Source organism: Narcine bancroftii, chromosome 9, assembly GCF_036971445.1.
Source record: "Narcine bancroftii isolate sNarBan1 chromosome 9, sNarBan1.hap1, whole genome shotgun sequence".
In the NCBI taxonomy this organism is placed as follows: domain Eukaryota; kingdom Metazoa; phylum Chordata; class Chondrichthyes; order Torpediniformes; family Narcinidae; genus Narcine; species Narcine bancroftii.
The window spans coordinates 94,966,137-94,988,582 of record NC_091477.1 but is presented as its reverse complement, the minus strand read 5'-3'; the positions used below and the strand labels follow the sequence as shown (position 1 = coordinate 94,988,582).

The 22,446-nt window shown below is 40.1% G+C and overlaps 1 protein-coding gene across 1 annotated transcript in view; it reads left to right on the top strand.

Moving 5' to 3' along the window:
* Positions 1–22,446, top strand: part of LOC138742473 (spermatogenesis-associated protein 16-like) — a 74,159-nt gene that overhangs the window by 16,669 nt on the left and 35,044 nt on the right. The window contains exons 4-5 of the mRNA XM_069896949.1: positions 6,643–6,732; positions 12,528–12,612. Of these exons, the coding sequence (XP_069753050.1) occupies positions 6,643–6,732; positions 12,528–12,612 (175 nt within the window). The remainder of the gene's footprint in view (positions 1–6,642; positions 6,733–12,527; positions 12,613–22,446) is intronic.

Here is a 22,446-nt window from a genome sequence, read left to right as displayed (position 1 = left end):
GATACAATATAATTGGTTACACAGGCTATACACCACGCCCAAAAAGTTAAATAAATGGGACCCAACAGTATCAGACAGATGTTTTCGCTGTAAGAAGGAAACAGGAACAACAGTACATGCAATTTGGGCATGTGAGAAAGTGGAAAAGTTTTGGGAAGATCTAAACCAGGTATTAAATAAAATCACAAAAAGCAACATACCAAAAAATCCAGAGATCTTTCTTCTAAGTAATATAAGAAGTAAAGAATTAGGCCTCAAACTGGATGAAGCACAAAAAAGATTTATTATGATAGCCTTAGCTGTAGCAAAAAAATGTATAATGTCAACTTGGAAATCAGAAGAGAGCCTGAGAGTACAGCAATGGTACATAGAAATGAATAAATGTATTCCATTGGAAAAAATAACATATAATTTAAAAAATAAAGTCACATTATTTGAACAAATTTTGGAACCGTACATGGAACACAACAGAGAGGGCCTACTGTGGACCTCCATCCCCTAAAATGATAAAATGAGAAGAAGACTAAATGAACTGACCCAGTGTGTAAAAGTAGATGACACAATTTTTTTGTTTATTTCCATTGTGTGATGACATTGTTTAATGGGTTTATTGTATTGTATATGTAGAACGCTTAATGGGTTGGGAGGGAAGGGAGGTGGGGGGGGAAAAGGGGAGAAAATGACGCTGTATATTCAAGAGGGAAATGATTGTGTGTATTTTGGTTAATATGGTTCATAGTGTGAAAAATAAAAAACAATATTTTTAAAAATAACATTTTCTCTTTGATTTTTATCAGATATTATAAAATACAATGTTATTTCCTCAAAATTATTTTTCAGATATGGTTCAAATATTATCAGTTTATGAATAGTTTTATTTTTGTTTATATCTGTGTAGTGAAATAATTAATATAACTGAGGAGTCCAATGATTGATTTTTGATTTAAATTATAAATTAATGTAAAAGTGCTTTCATAGCCTTAAAAATAAAGCATTTAAGTTTATTTCCATAATAAGTTATAATCTTGCCTGTAATTGTTCAATGCAGACAATTTTCTCAATGAAAAGGGCCTTTCATATTATGGTAAGGCAGGATTTAATATGTTACCACATAAATTTTAAGATTCAAGATTCCTTTATTGCCATATAATAGTGCAAAACAAGAAATATTATGACACAAAATTGCCTGCCTGCTGTAAGGCAGACAAAGTGTAGCCAGGCGCCCCTTACATTAAGAGAGAAGGAGAAGCTAAGCAACAGAATTATTCTGTGAAAACCATTCTGAGAAAAAAAATAAGCCAACCCCATGATTTTCTCCCTGTTTAAATTACTCCTGTGAGCTGAAGATTATCTGCATTCAATTTTTTATTAAAGTATTCCAGCAAGGTAATCTGTTCTTCCAAACACTGTGTTTTTATATATTTTTTAAAAAACCCCAGCTTCTTAGAATCATAGACTTTTACAGTATGGAAACGGGCTGTTCGGCCCAAGATGCCTTCCCAAGCGAGTTCCATTTGTCTGCCTTTGGCCTATATTCCTCGTTGAATGGTCACCATCTTCTGTGCAAATACTTGCCTTTTAGGCCCCTTTTTAAATCTTTCCTGTCACCTTAAACCTATGCCCTTTCATTTTGGGCTTCCTAGCAATGGAATAAATATTTTCAAAAGTAACCATCGATATCGATATCCCTTGGATAATTTCATGTCACCCCTCAGCTACTTTTGCTCCAGTCTCACCAGTCCTGGAAAAATCCTTGTGAATATTTTGTAAACCCTCCTTAACATATTTAGGAGTGGAAATCAAATGTGCAAATGCTGGAAATTTAAAATAAAGCAAAATGTAAAAATACTCAAACCATGCAATGTTTATGGGGAGGTAAATTCCTTTACTGCCATTGGGTCAAATGAAAAGTAATTGACCCAATGGTTAGAAAATTGATGGAAGTTCATCAACCTGAAATGTTAATGTGGTGAACTGCTGTACACTCATTTATCTGACTCAGCCCTGTTCTGTGACTACTTGTGGCTCCTTCCTCCTGACCCTGTATAAAGGCTCCAATGCCATAACCCCTCCCCAGAAAGTGTGGGTCACTGAACAGGATAACCTTCATGTTTATTGTAAATAAAAGCCTATTGTTCTGTAACTCAAGTCTTTTGAGTTATTGATAGCACATAAATCTTATTTATAATTTTTTTTCCAATGATGGAAAAACTCTTGAAGCCTGATAAGATGGTGATTAACCCATAATCGCCAGAAGCCTCAGAGTGCTTTGAACTTTGGCAACGCTGATTTGAGATCTTTCTGTAAAATACCTCCGGAATTGTGGCCACGGAGGCCATCAAGCTGTACCTACTCTTCCAGGTTGGACATCGAGTGTTCCTGATGATTAGGAACTCAATGTATGGGGAGGCAATGGACATACTACAGGGAGAAAATCAATGAAATATATGCTAGGCACATGCTGGCTACCTGCTGATAGTGACCAGGTGAATAAAGTGATGAGTTCTTCTGGGCCTGCGGGGACTCACATGAGCGTTGATGTCAATGTCAGCTGCCCAATGCATGGAGGACATGATTCAGGATGCCTATGTTGCAGGTCTTGGGTCAGACTACATGCTCCAGAGATGACTTGAGCAGAGTAAGTTGGACTTGAAAGGGGCGATCAACCTCATGAAATCGCTGGAGATTGCCCTCGATAAAATGGAAGCTTACTCGGCAAATGGCAAGGGAGCCATCATTTTGGGACACGGGTTTTCAGGCCAGCAGTCCGCTACCGCATCTGATGAGTAAGCCCACTACAGCCACAGTCTCCCAGGAACACCCTAAGTGCTACCTTTAGAGCCAACCAAAGCATCTCTGAAAACGCTGCCCAGTGAAAGACACGACTCGAAGTGCAGAAAGAAGGGACACTATGTGAAGGTATGTCACAGCCATCTTTCAGTCCCAGTGCCATCGCTTGTGCAGTATGGGAGCCGGCATCTTGGCTGCCAGCATCTTCCAGAGATGACCACACCACGACATGGGGCCGCCATCTTGGATGCCACCAACTCCTGGGGATAATCATACCACTGCATGGGCATTGCTATTATGCTCCCAGACTGAGTCAGTATGGGCCAGATCATGAACCGACACTGGCCTCCATGGTATTGGATCAAAGCAGCTCACATCAACTCTCCTGGACAATGATGGATACCTCAATCAACAATCAGGTGGCAAGATGCCTTTTTGATAGCAGGAACACAGAGTTTTATTCACCCCAATACCGTGCAGCGTTACTCCCTTAAAGCAAGGTCAGTAAGCTATAAGGTTGCCCTGGCCTCAAAGTCCCACTCAACCAAGATCCGCAGCTACACCACTGTAACATTGTCCATGCAGGGAACGACTTACAAGTATTTTAAACTCTTCATCATGCTGCAGTGTTTATTAAAGTGTTAGTGGAGTGACTGTTGAATGAGGGGATCATAGAGGCCAGTACCAGCCTGTGGAGAACTCAAGCAGTGGTAGTCAAGAATGGGGGTAAAAACAGAATGATGATTGATTATAGTCAGACCCTTAGCTGCTATACACATCTGGATGCATTATCACCTACCTCACATTGTGGATATGGTCAATCAAATGGCCCATTATCGTGTGTTCACAATAGACCTGAAATCCACCTACCACCAGCTCCTCATCTGCTTGGAAGACTGCTCGTACACCGCCTTCAAGGCAGATGGCCGCCTCTACCAATTCCTGAGGGACTCCTTCGGTGTTACTCTGTCTACCAGCAGGAGATGGACCAAATGGTAGACCAAAATGACCTGTGTGCCACCTTCCCCAACCTGGATAATGTCCTGATCTGCAAGACCAGGATGCCAACCTCCAGAAATTCCTCACAACTGCCAAATGTATAAACCTAACTTACAACAGGGATAAATGTGTTTTCTGCACTACCTGCCTTGCAATCCTTTGCTGTGTTGTGGAGAATGGAGTCATTGGCCCCGACCCTGACTGCCTATGCCCCTTCTAGAGCTTCCCCTCCCCACAGCCTCAAGGCCCTGAAAAGGTGCTAGGGGTTCTTTTCCTACTATGCTCAGTTGGGTCCCTAATTATGTGGACAAAGCCCACGCCCTTTTTCAAGTTCACGTCCTTTCCCCCCATACCCCCCCACCCCACATGATGAGAGGCCCAGAAAGCCTTCTGTCTTATAAAAGAAGACATTGCCAAAGCTTCAACATACACGTTGGATAAATCTGCCCCATTTCAAGTGGATTGCGATGCGCTCAATTTTTGCCCTGGCCACCACCCTTAATCAGGTAGGTTGACCCGTGGCCGCCTTCTCCTGTACTCTCCAAAGCCCTGAATTCTGACACTCCTTCGTTCAGAAGGAGGCTCAGGCAATAGTTGAGGCAGGCCAGCACTAGAGGCATTACCTGGCCGGCAGACGTTTTACCCTGCATATGGACCAACAAGCTGTGGCATTCATGTTTAACAACAAACAGCAGGGTAAGATAAAGAATGATAAAATTTTGAGGTGGAAAATCGAACTCTCCACCTATAACTACAATATCCTGTATCGGCTGGGGAAGCTAAACAAGCCCCCAGATTCCCTGTCCAGAGGAACATGTGCCAATGCCCAGATATACCACCTCAAAACCTAGACCTGACCACCACCATGGTTCTCCGGGCACTGCGCAACTTGTTCACCCTGTTTGGATACCCATCGTATGCCAACAGTGACCAATGAGTGACGAGCTGTGCCAATACCTGCTGGTCAGAGGTATTGCCACCAGCAGGATTACTAGTTACAACCTCTGAGGGAACAGCCAGGTGGTGAGGGAAAATGCCACCATATGGAAGGCCATCTTGACCTTAAGTCCAGGGGGCTGCCAATCTCTCACAGGCACGAGGTCCTTCTCGAGTCACTCCACACAATAAGGTCATTGTTATGTACCGCCACCAATGCTAACCCTCATGATCAAATTTTCTCCTTCCCCAGGAAGTTCACGCTGAGGGCCACCCTGCCATCATGGTTCATGTTCCCAGGGCTGGTCCTGCTATGGAAGCACGTGAGGTGCCATTAAACCGACCCACTGGTCAAAAGGGTCCAGCTCCTCCATGCGAACACCCAATATGTTTACGTGGCCTACCTAGATAGGTAGATATCTCCATCCAGAACCTTGCATGCATGTGGGCACCTGAGGAGCATACCCATCAAACAGCACCTTTCCCCCCCCCAACCCTTTCATGGACACACTCTGTATACCATTGCACCCTAACTCCACCCCTGCCCCAGTCACTCCAGTTGACAGAGCACTGAAGGTCCAGGACTCACCAATGACCCCCGTTAGAGCACAACAACCAAATTTCCGCTGGTCACAAGGGAAGACCAGGCCTCCAGACAGACTTATCCTGAAATACTTTGTGCTGCACATCATCCTGTTGGGCAAAATAAAAATAAAAAACAAGGGGTAAATGTGGTGAACTGCTTTACACTCATTTACCTGGCTCCTCCCTCTTGACCCTGTATAAAGACTCCAACATCATAACTTCTTCTCAGAAAGCCTGGGTCACAGCAAATGGGTGACTTTCATGTTTATTGTAAATAAAAGCTGTTCTGTAATATCAGTCTTTCGAATTGTTGATAGCGCATCAATTAACTTTTTTTTTTACACGTTCGTTAAGTTCGAGGAAATTATTCCCATTTTCCTGGAATTCATGCTGTGTAAAAAGCTCGGAACGGGAATGAGGGTGCCATTCCCATTCTGACATTTTACCTCCTAGACCCCTTGTCAATTTCCAGGAATGCCTGCAGTCGAAATTGAACTGTAGGCATTCCATGAACAATGGGTTAATGAATAGGACATCATCACAATGGCATTGCAAGTCCAGCCTCTTGCTGCACTTCTCGTATGCTGCCTAAACTCCTGTAAAGAAACAGAGATTTAGAGTTTTGGTCATTTGTGTGTAAATGGCCAATGCCAAGATGTCAGACATTCTTCAAACTGGTAAAATCATGTAAAGTCTATCTTTAAAATAAAAACTTTTCTTGCTACCTCCAAATGTGCAGCATGAACTGCTGAATATTTCCAACATCACCTGTTATAATTGTAGACAGTTTTTCATCCCATGTAGATCAAAATAACAATATTTATGCTGCTACTCCATACCTCACACCTTGTGAAAAAGGATTTGCCTGCTAGAGATATCAGAATTAGGTTAAAGACCACTTCCACATCTGAGACCATTATGGCTAGTACTACATGTCTACCACGGTCAACAGTAATAGTAAATCAAACACTCCATTGTAGTGAATGTTGTGCCATTTGAGGTTTCCCATTAATTAGTAAAATTGTGTTTGTAAGCAGCGATTAGTGTTGACTGAACACAAGTTAAACAAATGGAAGAGTTAAAGATGCATTGCCTGATGCAGAAAGTCTTTGGACAGGAATAATTGATGCTCTTTGAATATGTCATTTAGTTAAACCAATGATATTTAAATATTATTTTCTTCCTAAACAAAGATGAAATATTGCTGTATTCTTGTGGAGGCTTTTAGCACAATGAATTTTAAATCACTATTGCTGCAAAATTAACTGGCTTCATAAAATCTACAAATGATTTATTGGTCAGGCTAATTTGGAATTTTCTGGTATTTCTTAGGAGCATTTTACTGAATCCAATTAACTTCCGTAATCACCTTCGCCAAGCTGCTGTCTTCCGTTGTTTAGAGCGATATACCGAAGCTGCAAGGTAAGTGAGATTCTGGAAATGTAAAATAGTGATTATATTAGAGTGGTAACTCATTGAAACACTAAAAATAACTTGCACATGGAACAAGGGTAAATTCAGATGTAGGAATTGGTTTGTCGACAGGCAAACAACTGGCCCAAGAAAGACACCTTCACAATAGATACTGTCCATTTGTATTCTCGCTCTGGAGATGTTGGCTGTTTATTGAACTGATTCAAGGCAATTATCCCCTTGAAATGATGTTATTGCATTTGTGATTCTCATCTCCCAGCGCCTCCATAACATCAATCTTGGGCATGTTGCCTGTTTTCCACTGTGAAGACTGACACAATAGTCCAGTGCCATTTCTGCAGTATCCATTATTAATTTACCCATCTCATCTTCTAATCAACCTATTTATTTAATTTCTGCTTTATACATTTCAAAAAAACTTTTACTATCTGCTTTAATATTTTTGCTGCTTTTTAAAGTTTTTCAGAACTTGTAGTTTCCCACTTCCCCTTGGCCAAATTGAATGTACAGTTAAATCTCCATTATCTAGCACCTGTATGGATCGTGGATTCCAGAAATGCAAATTTTCTGTTTAACTGAGACTCACTCTTACAATGCCTAATATACCTGCATAAAGAATACACCATTTAAAAGACAAAAGACAGTGCAAAATGTAAAGTAATGGAAAAAATCAACATTGTAGTCTTTAAATATATAAAGTTCACTTTAATCAAGTAATTCTCGTAACTTGCGAAATTTAAATTGAAATTCGAACCCCAGTCACTGGCACTATAACAATGTTGCGCTAGACACTACACTGTGCCACCATCATAATTAATGCCCTCTACCCCAAACTTATAGATAAAGCCTTACTAATGTACCTAATACTAATAAAGATATAGATTCTTACCTGATAGGGATACACTTTGGGAGAGTCACCCCAGCGGTGAGTGGCATCAACTGGCTTTTCATCCTTGTGTCCTGGTCAGGCCCTCAGCTCAACCCAACTCACCTCCACGCAAGTGACACAGACAGATCCTCAGTGCACCTTTCTTTAAATTTAAACTTAAAACTGACAAAATCTTAAAACTGACAAAATTTAAATTCAAACCCCGGTCACTGGCATTGTAACAGTGTTGCATTAGCCACTACGCTAATTGTGCTGCTGTTGTAATTAACCACCCTCGCCGTACCTACCCCAAGTTTACAGATAAAGCCTTTTACTAATAAAGATAATAGCTCTTACCAGTCAGGGAAAGGGAGACACTTTGTGGGAGTTGCCCCAGGAGCTAGCAGCCCTGGCCAGCCTGGGCTCTGCCATTTTGTTCAAACACAACTTCATTAAAAGTTTATTCAAATCAGCTTTTCCGGGCAAGGCACAAATGGGGCATTCACTGGCTGAATTTTTGCTCCCAAGGGGCTGTGTGTTGTTTCAGATAATTTTTACTTTTACAATTTTAAACATTTATTTAAAACTTTATTTATTTTAAATTCATGTTTATTTATTTCCTCGAAGTTTTTTTTTGCTGGATGTTTGAGTTTCTGGTTAATTAAATGTCAGAAAATGGTGACTTGGTTTTAATTTTATGCCTTCCTTTCCTTATGGTCTCTACCCTTACTGTTCTTGTTTTTAATTGGAATATACATTTGATCAGGACTGTGAAAAATCACTAACAGTCCTCCACTCTTCTTCAGTTGTCTAACCCTGTGCTCCCTGTCTAAGTTATCCAACTCATCCCTTATCCCATTGTAGTCTCTTTTGCATAGGCATAACTTGTTTTGGATCTTACTGTCTCACCCTTCATCTGTATTAACAATTCAACTATACTGACGTCCCTCTTTCTGAGAGGATTTCTAAGAGGCTATTAATTTTGCATCTTATACGGGGCCAGATCTAAGGTATCATGCTCCCTTGAGGCTTTTGTAACATGCTGTTCAAGAATGGTGCAATCAATGAACTTCTCAAGGCTGCCTCAACCAACTTGATTTAAACAATCAATATGTTAGTTTAAATTTCCTAAGACAACTAATGTGCGTTAGTTATTTCTTTATTGCATCGGCCACCATAATATTATTTGATGACCTGTAGACTACTCCTATTATACCTTTTCCCCCTTGTTATTCCTAATTTCTGCCCAGATTGATTCAACATTTTGCTCCTTGTGGCTTGTATAATTTCTCAATATCACCTTGATCTCATCATGGACTCAAAAGCTACCCCTTCGTTCATTTGTCATCCAATTGTACCAGTACAACCTGATGAAATAGCATTCTACAGTCTAAGGTAGAGAACAATACAAAATACACATACAGATATAACAAGCATGCAGACAAACAATACATATACACAATACATATGTACAGGTACTCACTGACTTAATGACCCATAATTGGGTCTGAAGGAGCGGTCATATCCTGAAATGGACGCAAGTTGGAATTTTGCCCATGTGCATGGAGTACCGAAGCCTTAAAGCAAACTTTTTAATCAAATTTTTTTTCATCGTAGATTTGACTATAACAACTTAAAACTTCCTGAATTTATTGATCAACCTTGGCAAATGTTTCCTCATTCTGGTCCATGCTTACCTTGTTAGTTGGCATCCCAGAGTCTCTAGGCTGGGCACAGCCATCTTGATTCTTAGCGTATGCGCGAGTTTTCGGTTGGCACAAGTGTGATGGGTCCATGCAGAGTAGTTTGGTTGGCACATGTGCAAGAGTTAATCACCCTAAAGAAATTGAATTTGCGCTCTTTACTCATGCATGTGCCACCGAATTCCAATATGTGAACCCACCACACATCCGCCAACCAAAGACTTGTGCATGCGCACAGGAATCAAGATATCCACGTCCAGCCGACAGATCCCGGGACACCGACTAACAAGGTAAGTACATACATTTTGGCTCTTGCATGTCCTGTATCCCTGTTATAGTTTATCAAATACAACATAATCCATGTAAATTTTATATTTTAAAAGATTTTTCATCCAGATGAACTAAGTTGCATAGGATGCAAGTTGGGGAGTACTTGTGCATATATTAAAATAAATATTCTTTATAAATTCTGTAGTAGAGTAATGGAGAGTTGTTTTCGCAGTCACTCAGCAGTGTCTCTGCTTGTGAGAAGGAGCTGTTCCTCAACCTGGTGCTTTGTTTCCAGATGGCACAGGAGTTCAGCCCTGGTGGATCTAGTCCCAACTTGTTTCCTGTCCTGAAAAGACAATTGGCATTAATTTAAGGCGTGTTTGGCTTAATGAAGTTGTGTTTGAACAAAATGGCAGAGCCCAGGCTGGCCAGGGCTGCTCGCTGCTGGGGAAACTCCCACAAAGTGTCTCCCTTTCCCTGCTTGGTAAGAGCTTTTATTTTTATTAGTAAAAGGCTTTATCTGGAAACTTGGGGTAGGTACGGCGAGGGTGGTTAATTACAACAGCAGCACAATTAGCGTAGTGGCTAATGCAACACTGTTACAATGCCAGTGACCGGGGTTTGAATTTAAATTTTGTCAGTTTTAAGTTTAAATTTAAAGAAAGGTGCACTGAGGATCTGTCTGTGTCACTTGCGTGGAGGTGAGTTGGGCCTGACCAGGACACCAGGATGAAAAGCCAGTTGATGCCACTCACCGCTGGGGTGACCCATATGGTAGATTTGGCGTGTCTGTCATCTCAAGCTCTGAGAAGTGCATGAACATGGTTTATGGTTAGCCTTCGTTGTGTGGCATTTGATTTCTGTGACATCCTCCATGCCTTGCTAATGTAGCCTATCCTTTTGAAATACTTGATATCCAATCATTGCTGCCCTACAACAACACTTCTGTCATTGCCTCTAAATCGGACTCATTTGTATTGATTTATGCCACTACCTAGAAAATTACTGCAATTCAGATAAAATGCACTTGTGCTCATTGACATTTTATAATCTGGTTGTCATTTGGCTCTTTTAGTCTCTTACATTTGATTTTTTTTTGCCATCTCTTTTTTAACTTTGTTTATCTCCATTTTACTTTCCTCATTCCTTTTGCATTGGTTTCCATTCCCCCTTCCATATTAGTTTAAATCCTTCCCACCACCACCTCCCCTGACCCCCCACTTACCTTCCTCTGGGATACTGATTCCCGTTCTGCTGAGATGTAAACTATCCAATTGCTCTGGTCACACCTCCCCTTGAACCAATTCTTGTAACTTATGAGTCCCTCTTGTCACTTCTCAAGCCACATATTCATCCCAAGGGGCAGCATGTCATGTCAGGTGGTTCATTCAGGAGCCTGATGGCTACAAGCTTTTCACATTCTTGAGTCTTCTCCCTGATGAGAGTTTGTGCTTTAATGGGTGATTCAGTACTTTGGCTGCCGTTCATTGGCAGCAGGAGATATAGATGGAGTTCATGGAGGGGAAGGATATTTGCATTGTGTTCTGAGCTGAATTCACTACCTTCTGTAGCTTCAAATGATTTCGAGCAGAGGAGTTCATACCATACCATGTGAAGCATCCAGCATGTCTAATTTTGATGGTCCACCTGTAAAAGTTGTTGAGAAACCAGGAGACATGCTGAACTTTCCTACTTTGTCTTCTCAGAAAGTAGAGGCATTGTGTGCTCTTTGACTATTGCATTAATGTGCTTTTCCCAGATCAGGACATTGGAGATATTTATTCCTTAGAATTTCAAGCTGTCTACTCTTGACTTCAGTGCCATTAGTGTGTACAGGGGTGTAGACTCTGCACCCTCTCCCATTCTGAAGTCAATGATCTCTCTTATTAATGCTGTTTTCTTAGCATCATGCCACGAGACTTTCAATCTCTTTCTTGAATTCTGACTTGTCACTATTTGATCAATTGATTTGATTTATTATGGTTACATTGGCAAATTTGAAGTTGGAATTATATTTAGCTGTAACAGTTGTGGGTGCAGAGTATAGTAGGGAAGTATATTTGTGCCTCAAACATTCAGACTGCCTCATACTCAAAGGTTAATGTTTGAAATATGGTACTTGAATATGAAGCAGGGCTGTTCCTCCATAGTTAAAGATTGTGCTGTAATCACTCCCTCTCTTGCCAAGCAGTGTTGCTCCTTCTATTGCCTTGAACCCATCTTTCCAGCTTCATAAACTTCTAATCGCCAGACACCTGGGAACTACTGTGTTGATGCTAACATCCTAATCATGTTTTCTTTTGTTGTTCACATTATATTTATATTAATGTAAATGAATATAACCTGGAGACTACTGTATTGATACTAATAGCCAGTCATGATTTATTTTGTTGTTCATGCTAATTTATATTTATGTAAATATGCTCCCTAGTCCTGGAGAAACTATCTGTCTTTACTGTGTGAGCATGGTATGAACAATAAATAAAAGTGACTTGACGATTCAAGTCCACAGCAATGTGAGTCAAGACATGAAGTCAGAGATATTCAGGCTCCAAATGTTTGCAAAAATCATCATTGAAAAAAATCAATATTGGGGGAAAAAAAGCCAAACATGCCTTAAATTAATGCCAATTGTCTTTTCAATGTTCAGAGTTGCTTCTGGTAATATTTATGTTTGGCATGGAATGATTAATAAGTCTGATTGCCATTAATATTTTATTGACTAATCTTTTGTCTGAAAATTATATATGTCACATGGTTACAATTTGTTTTGTTTTACTGACAAAATGACTCTTACTGTCAGTTTGATTATATCCATATGGTAGATTAAGGTGAATTGCTTCACAAAATACACTTCCTAAAAACACCAGTCAAATATCTATACAATTACAGGTTTAAGTACTGGGTATAATATTGCTTTATATGTTCTATTTTACCATCAGAAGTGCTATGATTGCTGATTACGTTTATTGGTTGCATGGAGGAAAGGAACAGAACATTAGCAAATATGTCAAGCTATATTGGCAGGTGAGAAGTGAAAGAGAAATTACCTATATTATTATTGGAATATAAGCTTGATGTTGCAGAGCTCTGCCACAGTGATGGCTCATTTAGTTGATAGTGCTGTAAGCTTTCTAAAACACCAGTTTGATATTGGAAGAGTAAGGTATTACTTTGAAATGCATAGCATAAGTTTTATATTTAATAATATTGCAGTAACTCAATGGGGTGGAAGGCAATGGGGGGGAGTTGGCTTGAACAGAACATTTGGCAGGGAGTGGAGTAGGCTAAACCATGGGGCAGTCTCTTTGAAAATCAACATCTAAAGAGCAAAGCAATGTCAGTTATTCAGTGCAGAAGATGGAGGAAGTGGATAAATTCATGATTGAATTAGAATTTACTGACATGAACAAGTCACAAAATTTGTTGTTTTGTGGCAGATCACAGAGCCAACATTTATATAAACCACCTAATAAAAATAGTTTAAGAAAAGTCAAAGTAAGACAGTGTCTTTGGTTTATTGATCATTCAAGAATCTGATGGCAGCAGGGAAAAAGTTATCGTAGCTCCGCTGAGTGCTTATCTTCAGGCTCCTATACTTTTTACCCAATGGTAGCATAGTGAAGAGGGCATGACCTGGGTGTTGGCGGTCATTGAAGAGGGGGGCGGGCTGCTTTCTTAAGATTCCGCCTCTTGTAGATGTCCTCGATGAAGTGAAGTCTGGTACCTGTGATGTCGAAGGTCAAGTAAACAACCCTCGAGTTTTTTCTTGTCTTAAGCTTTGGCACCTCCATACCAGACAGTGATATAACCAGCCAGAATGCTCTCCATGGTAGACCTGCAGAAGTTTTCGAGAGTCTTCGGTGACATACTAAATCTCCTCAAACACCTCACAAAGTCTAGCTCCTGGTGAGCCTTCTTCATGATTATACCAACGTAGAGAATCCAGGACAGATTCTCGGAGATTTTGAAACCCAGGAATTTGAAGTTCTTGACCAAATCCACTAATTAGCCCTCGATGAAGACTGCTTTGTGTTCTCCTGACTTCCTCCTGAAGTTCATAATCATCTCCTTGGTTTTGTTAATGTTAAATGCAAGGTTGTTGTTGTGACACCACTCAATGAACTGATTTATCTCCTTCCTGTAGGCTTCATCATTTTGTGATTTTTCTCAACAACCATGGTGTAATCTGCAAATTTGTTGATAGCATTAGAATTGTGCCTGATCACACAGTCATTAGTGTAGAATGAGTAGAGCAATGGGCTAAGCACACATCCTTGAGGTGTGCCTGTGTTGATAGTGAGGAGGAGACATAGTTTCCAATTCATACTGACTGTATCTTCCGATGAAGTTAAGGATCCAGTTGCAGAGACGGATGCAGAGGCCCAGGGTTTGGAGCTTGTTGACCACCTTTGAGGGAATATTGATTTTGAACGCTGAGCTGAAGTCTATGAAAACTCTAGAAGTTGTTGTTGTTGAATGTATAGATATAATAAACTGCATTGAATCTTTTTTGAATATTTTATTTATGATTTTCCAAACAAACTCAGTTATCTACATTATCAGTGTCAATGTTAATAGTATCATCATTGACTACAATTCACAATTAGCCATTTTATAGTTTTCTGCAGAGTTCAAGCCCTTTTCATCTCCCTCCCCCTACATTTAACACTTAATTAATCACAATTACAAAATTCAACAAAGTTATACGACGTATATCAGGGTTTTCCATAGAGACCCTGGCTCCCTTTCCATTCCATAAAAATGTTCTTGATTGTTGGAGCAAATTTTGAACAAATCCCCAGGGCAACGCCACAGGCAGTGTTTAGAAGAGGTACTGAAGTCTCGACCACGCATTCATTTTAACACAGTTGACCGTGCCCACTAAAGTTATGGACAGGGACATCCATCTACTTAAGTCCTCCTCAATTTTCCCAAGAAAGGGGGTATAAATTATTTTATATAAATTATTCTAGTTATTGTCTATTCTGACAATATTCTGATATCTAATCCCATTTTATAGTCACTTTCAATAACCATTTTATTGTAATGCCCCTTAGTAAATGGCATAGTTTTGTTCTTGTCCCAGTTGACCTTGTAGCTGGAGATCTCTCCATAGTCCTCCAGAGCAGATTGTAGCTTGGACAACGAGTTTGCAGGTCTGTCAGATACGTCAGTACATCATTGGAAAATAAATTAATTTTATGTTCTTCCTGCCATGCTCTAAAATCCTTGATGTCTGGATTCTGGCAAATGGCTTCAGCTAGTGGTTCCATGGCTAGTACAAACAGGACTGGAGATGGCGGGCACCCTTGTCTACTTGATGTGATCAATGGAAAAGCTGGAGAAATTTGTCTGTTGGTCACAACTTTAGCCTTGGGTGCATGGTACAGTGCTCTTATCCAATTTATAAAAGTTGGCCCTAACCCCAACTTTTCCAACATTTTGAATAATAAATACCACTCCAATCTGTCAAATGCCTTTTCCGCATCCAGGGCCACAGCTAAACCCCTCTCGTTTCTGGTTTGCACCAGATGCATTATACTCAAGTCTGCCAATGTTATCCACGGTCTCTTTTTTTGCACAAAGCCCATTTAGTCTTTATTTATTAGTTTCCGCAAATGTTTCACCAATATATTTGCCAGGGCTTTGGCAAGTATCAGTCTGTGGTTAATGGTGAAATGGGTCTGTAAGAAGGTGGTGCTAGCAGATATTTGTCTTTTTTAAGGATTGTCATAATGATTGCTGTCGAAAAAGATTCTGGGAGGGTATGGGTCTCCATTGCCTGGTCTACCACCTCCATAGAGAGGCATCAATAAATCATTAAATTCCTTATAAAACTCGGTTGGAATCCCATTCTCCCCTAGAGACTTGTTAGTCTGCAGTGAATTCAATGCTTTCCCTATCTCTTCTTCCATAAAGGGAAGATCTAGGCCTTTCTGTTCTTCTGGGTCTAAATTTGGTAACTCTAATTTGGACAGAAACTCACTGGCTTCATCGGGCCTCCCTGTCAATTCTGATTTATATAAACCCAATTAGAAATCTCTTTTGGTTCATGGGTGATCCTGCCATTCCCAGTTTGTACTGCATTGATCGTCCTTGAGGCCTGTTCTCTTCTCAATTGCCAAGAAAGGACTTTGTGGGATCTCTCTCTCTCTCTCCAAATTCATAGTATTTTTGTTTTGACCGCATTATGGCCTTTTCCATACTATATGTTTCGAGTTTATTGTATTTCAGTTTAAAAAAAAATTTTTTAGACCCCTGTAATGGACCTCTGAACCCAATATTTGGAAATTCTTTTCTAGACGAGTAATTTCCTGTTCTAATTTGTCCACCTCCCTCATATTTTTTAACTGTTTTGGTGTATCCAATTATTTGACCTCTCAAATACGCTTTGAGGATATCCCAAAGGAGGTATAGTTAGCCTCGCAGAACATGTCTATCTGTGCTCTTATGAAACTACAAAACTCTGGCTTCTTTAACAGCAAGGTATTAAGACGCCATCTGTATGCATTATCCTACTTATCTGTCATTTCTGTCGTTAATGTCAGGGGTGAATGATCTGAGAGAAGTCTAGCTATGTACTCAGTCTCCATGATCCTGCCCTCTACCTTTGTTGAAGTCAGGAAAAAATCTGTTCAAGAGTAGGATTCATGTTGTTTTGAGTAAAAGGAATAATCCCTCTCTCTCGGATGTTTCCACCTCCACATGTGTAACAACTTCAGCACCCTCATACCATCAAAGGTAGCCCTCGCTGCCTTTGTTTTGATTATTTTCTTTGTTGACTTTTCTAAGGCAGGATCCAGACAAAAATTAAAATCTCCCCCAACCAGAATGTTTTCTTTTCCTTCTGCCAATTCCAGGAAAATGTCCTGTATGATCTTTTCATCATCAAAATTGATGGCATACATGTTTACTAAGTCCAAGATTCTGAATATATCTGAGAGTGCACCATTACAAATCTATCTGTTCTGTCTGAGATCGCATTCTGCACTCTCATTGGCACACTCTTCCCTATCAGAATTGCCACCCCCCACCCCCCGGATTTGAGCTGAACGAGGAGGCTATTTCCTGGCCCACCCATCCCCTTTTTAGTTTTTGGTGTTTCCGCTCCATTAAATGTGTTTCTTGGAGAAAGGCCAGATCTGCTCATTATTTCCTATTCTTTTTTTCCAATTTTGTTACCCTCCTTTGCAAAGCATCTAATACTGAGTGGCATTTGTCTAACTTAACATTTAACTGGCTCGCTTTCCTGCCCAAGTCTAACGAGAGAGTCTTTTCCATCTTCATCATCGCCTCTAAAATTGTCCAGAGTGAGGGCTCTGAGCCCCCTCATCTTCCTGACGCCTCTTGCAGCCGAGTACCATCCTCCCTTTCGACAGCACCAGCCTCCACAGCACTCCCATTACTCCTGACTTTCCCAGTTGAGCCTGCTATCTTCTCTGTCTCGGGGTCACTGCTTCCCGCATTCCTCTCTGTCCTCTTCTGCTGCCTGTCAGAGCTCATTGTTCCTCACCTCCCCCCTCACCAGAACGTCTGCCCTCATCACTAGACAATTTTGCCGAAGTGATCATCTGCACCTCCCTTGCAGAGTCAAGGTCTCCTGCGCCTCCCCTTGCCGCCCCCTTAACCTTTGCTGGGCTCTGAGCCTGCACTCCAGCCATTCTCCTTGAGGCAGGTGATGCCTGATACCTCCCGACAACCAGTACCTGACCTTACCAACAGTTTTCTTGTGATCATTGACTTCTCCTGCTACCACTCTGCTGGGCAAGCTCTCGGGGCTATCCCCACATCGAGCCGCTGCCATCGAGGCTCTGAGCCCATGACCTTCAGTGCATCCCTCGCCATTTTGCTGTTGTCGTGGTGGGCTGTTTTTACCCTCGCTGTTCGACACTATTCTGGATGCCGTTTTCTGTTGTTTGGCATTATTTCTTCCCGTCTTCTGGTAGGGGCTTTATTCTTTTGTTTTATTCTTTTAATATCTTCTTAATTCCATTTTTAGGTGTTTTTCCTTTGTCCTGATACAGGAGCTCTCGGGGACATGTCCTACTCCTCACTTCACATCACGTGACCCCAATTGCATTGAATTTTATATCAATGTAAAAGAGCTTTACAGAATTCATAAAAAGGGCAGGAAGTGTCCACAGAAGTAGGGTCCTTGCACCCTCCTTGCTTTTCAACAATCTGAAGAGTTCCAGGTTTGATTTTTCTTATCTGCTGAATAAACACTTTCTAAATTAAGCAGCAATTTCATTTTTAAAGTCATTGATCATGTAAAGCTCAAAACCATCCAGCAGGTAACTACCTAAAAGAGTAAAATTGACTAATCCTGCTTGTGTCAGAAAACAAGCAGAATGCCTCTTTAATTTGCAAGATCAATTGGTTGGCAAATTTACTCACTGGAAATGAAGAGTGCCTCATCATTCAATGAAAATTAAAATGCATTCTGTGCAGGTCATAGCAGACATTTATGTATCAAGAAATATGAACTTAAGCTTTGGAAGTAATGCATTCCATCACTGTTAGTTGATCACCAATTTTGGTAACAGCTATTTTTAGTCAATGAATCCATCCTCCACAACATTTCTACTTGGATAATATCAAAAAATAGCTGTTTTAGAGCATGTGATACTATTTCAAAGCTATTGTGCCTAAACAGCATTGGTTCAATCACAACCCTGAAAATACCAGCAAAATAATATTCAAAGTCATTGGAATTTTAAAACATTGGTTAATGTACCTTGATCGGGATATTTGGGGTGGGATGTGGTCGGGGTTGTGTTTCTCAATTTTTTTTTTGTAACTTGCATTATGAACAACATAAGTCATGTTGAAGAGGAAGAAAGGTAATGCTTCTCTAATCATTGAATAGTGGGCGGGAAAGGCCAAAAATCCCTATGGTACTATTCATTTTTATGCCAAGCAGCTGATGGAACATCACCATTAATTAATTGAGAAACAACTAAAAGGCCATCTTATTAAAGTTGACCTGCACTGTACCTCCTCAGGATAAAAGAACAGCAGAATAAATGAGCTACACAAACAACCTTTATTGCATATCGCTAGTGGGAGTGGGGAGCATAAAGGAGGAGTAGCTGTTGCTACTCGTTTCTTTCTGCTATACCCATTCAATAAATACAGAGTTTCATTTGCTTTAATGTTTCAAGGTCAACATCATACTCTACGTGCAGTGGTCTTGGCTTAGAGCATCCCCCAGTTGCTTCTCATTAGGTCTTTTACAATACCTCTTTGTAGTCAACTAAGCAGGTGTGGTTACGTATCTTTGTAGCTGAGCATACGGTTTCGCTATGTCTTGCAGTTTCGATTACATGATGTCAAGCCACTTTCCTTTGTCTGTTAATGCTAACAAACGTGTATTGATTTATTTTCTACAACAGAAGCCTTTTACATTTTCCTGCCCTCCTCTTCAACATTACCTCCTTTTTTCATTTCATGATAACTACAGTCTGGTAGGATTTGTACAGCTGATACAACAAACATATAATATACAGATACTCTTCAGCTTACAATGGGGTTGCATTCTGGCAACCTCATCGAAAGTGGAAAAATCTTAAGTCAAAAAAGAATACAGCAGCAACTATTTTTTAGAATTAAATTTCGAATACACTGTACATTTATTCCACACTGAAAAAAAACCATTAACATGCACAGCTGAAAACACACTGGGCATGAAGAATGTTTGAAGCATTGAACTAAGATTAATTGCTAGATGGTGAATGGTGTACCACAAATTGCAAGCAAAGGAACAAATTGGAATTTGAAATTGAAAGTACAAATTCCAACCATCATAACTTTGAAAAATCATAAGACCATTGTAAGTAGGGGAGCATCTGTATGTAAACAAATAAGAATTAAAACTATTAAAAACTGCAGTAATAAAATAAAATGCATTAGTGTGCCCCCATCAAACCAATAAAGAGTCCTCCAAAGTTCCACCATTCAAGAGACCCTGAGTGAAAGTCATACAGATCTGCACCTAAATTATTGAGCTTCAAGATTTCAAGCTATATGTGCTCAGATAAAGAGGTAATATTTTCTGACACATCTGGGGTACAAACACAACATTCTTGTCCTATGGAAACATGTGTACCAGTTGAGATGTTTCTTTCATTGTAATTAAGAAACTTGGGTTATTTTATAACAATTATAATTTATTAACTAAAGTATTCACAACTGATGGAGGCATCCATTTTGAATCTACTCCTAGCTGCAACAACCGACTCCCTCTAGTGGTCAGGATTATCACGAGCACTCTATCATTACATCCCCTTTTCCTTTAGATGTTTAACAGCATGACACACTAATAGAATATTTCAATTTAAAGTTCAATACAATGTAAACACAAAAATCCGCAGCACAAACTTTTTAAGAGTGCAGTTTTTTTCTTCTAGTGATTCAGTTTGTCTGGTGTTTTGATAATGCATGTGGATCTTCTTTACACAGGTCTTTGTGCTGGGTCTGCTGGACAACTTCTGTCTAGTACTGGTGGTGTTTCCTCTGTTGCTGTGCAGGTTGCATTTTCAGCATTTGTCTGTTCCTGCAGTGTCTCTGGTGTTTTTAGCAGGCTCTTTTGATTCCTTCTCAATATTTGACCATCCTCTATTCTGACAGTGTAGGATTTTGGATTTACTTCCTCCAGAACAGTGACCTTTTTGTCCTAAGTGTTGGAATCTCTGAGTCTCACTGTGTCATGTTCCTGCTGACTTGTCATCATTTGCTTTTTGTTTCCATTGCTTTTGAAATGAAGGTATAAACTTTGCTGTGGGAAAGTCACAGTGGAGAAGAGAGAGAGGAAATAAATAGCAATAAATAGAAATAGCACACAATTTATATAGTGTGGGAATGTTGGTAGTGCTATAGCGCACAATTTATAAAGACCGTGGGGGGGGGAAGCAATGGCAGACCTCACTTCCCAGAATGCCATGTGGTAGAGATCCCTCTATGAAGCTCCGTACATACAGCCAGGCATACAGTCCTTTCTCTGCCGCATAGGAGGGCAGGTCCGCCATCATTTTTTTCCATCACAGTATTTATAAATTGTACACAATAGTGCTGCCAACGTTCTTACGCTATACAAATTGTGCCCTATAGCACTACCAACTTCCCCACACTATATAAATTGAGCGCTATAGCGCTACCAATTTTCCTACGCTGTTTAAAAATGATCTTATTGCTATCACTTTCCCACCATCCTTTATAAAGGTTTATATAGGTTGACACAACAAGAGAGGCTGAAGGGCTCCTGCTGTGCTATGCATAAAGCTTAATTATGTTATAATTAGGCATGATTAATTTTGATCAAATATAAGATCATAATACATTGATCAGGATTTAGGGCAGGTCCACCATCGCTTAAAGTGTCATGACATCACCGGTAATCCCTAATCCCACGGATGGCTCCTTGCAAGTGTGAAAGCATTCATTGTCCCAGTTAGGAGTGGTCAAGTGGAAAACCAAATCCCCATTCCTATCCCAGGGCACTGAACGACCAATTTAGTGGTATACAAGTGTGAAAAGGGCTAAATTTATGAAAGGAAAATCACATTTGATAGTTATTTGAGGATATGACTATTAAAATTGATGATAAGGAACTGGTGTATGTAAAATATTTTGGAAGACTTTCAATAATGACCCACATCAGAAGTTGGTTAATAATGTTAGACCATGTGGAATTTTAATATATGAAGCTTAACTCCTGGCTAAAGAGATGACACAGGAGAGAGGACTTCAGATTTCTGGGTCACTGGGGTCTCTTCCTGGGAAGGTGGGACCTGTTCTGATGGTTCAGTTTGCATCTGAACTGGGGGTGGGGGGTAACTAATATCTTTGTGGGAAGGTTTGCTGGTGGTACACTGGAGTTTTAAACTAAATTTGTAGGGGGGATGGGAACCGGAGTGCCAGATCAGATAGTGGAGAGGAGGAGGTAAAAGATGATGTGAAGACTGCATTTAAAGTCTAAAATCAGAATGGCCAGCGATGTATGGAGACAGAAGAGATGGGGAGATCTTAATTTTTTTTCATCAGTATTTACACAGGAAACTGGCACAGAGTCTAGGGAAGTAAGGAAAACAAACAGTGAGGTCATGGAACTGATAGATTGAAGTGGAGGAAGTGTTTGCTGCCTTAAACCAAATAAGAGTGGATAAATCCCTAGGGTCTGACAAGATATTCTGTCAGGCCTTAGACCATGAGAGCAACTAGTGTAGAAATTGCAGATGCCCTTGCAGAAATATTTTAAAAGTCCTTAGCCATGGGTGATGTGCCGAGGGGGATTGGAGGGTAGCTCACATTGTTAAGTTGTTTAAAAATAAAAATGGCTCCAAAAGTAACCTTGAAAATTATAGGCTGGTGAGCCTGACATCAGTAGGAGGTAAATCATTGGAAGATGTTCTAAGAAATTGGATATACTGTACAAGTATTTGGATTGCCAGGGACTGATTAGGGATGCATGTAGAACGTGTTTAAAGGTTCCATTATTAAAGGTAAAGATTTCATTATTGTCACATAATGCTATGTTTAGAACGTAACATATATGAAATTCAACTTTTGTCTACCAGAAGGCAGACAGAGAGTTGTATAATGTTGAAATGCTGTGATCTTTAACAGTAATACTTGTAAATAAAAGTAGGAATGAGTTCAGGGACAGAAAAAAAAATCTAAATTTATAGGCAAAATATCAATGTCCAAATGTGTGTGCTTTAATTTTAATATCATTGTTGATTTTTTGTGGGGGCAGACCTTGTAATTGCAAATGTAAATGACTATTTTCTGTCTCCAAGCTCAAAAAGGTGTCATTTGACATTTATCTGCTGTTAGATCCCCATGATTGTTAATCAACTT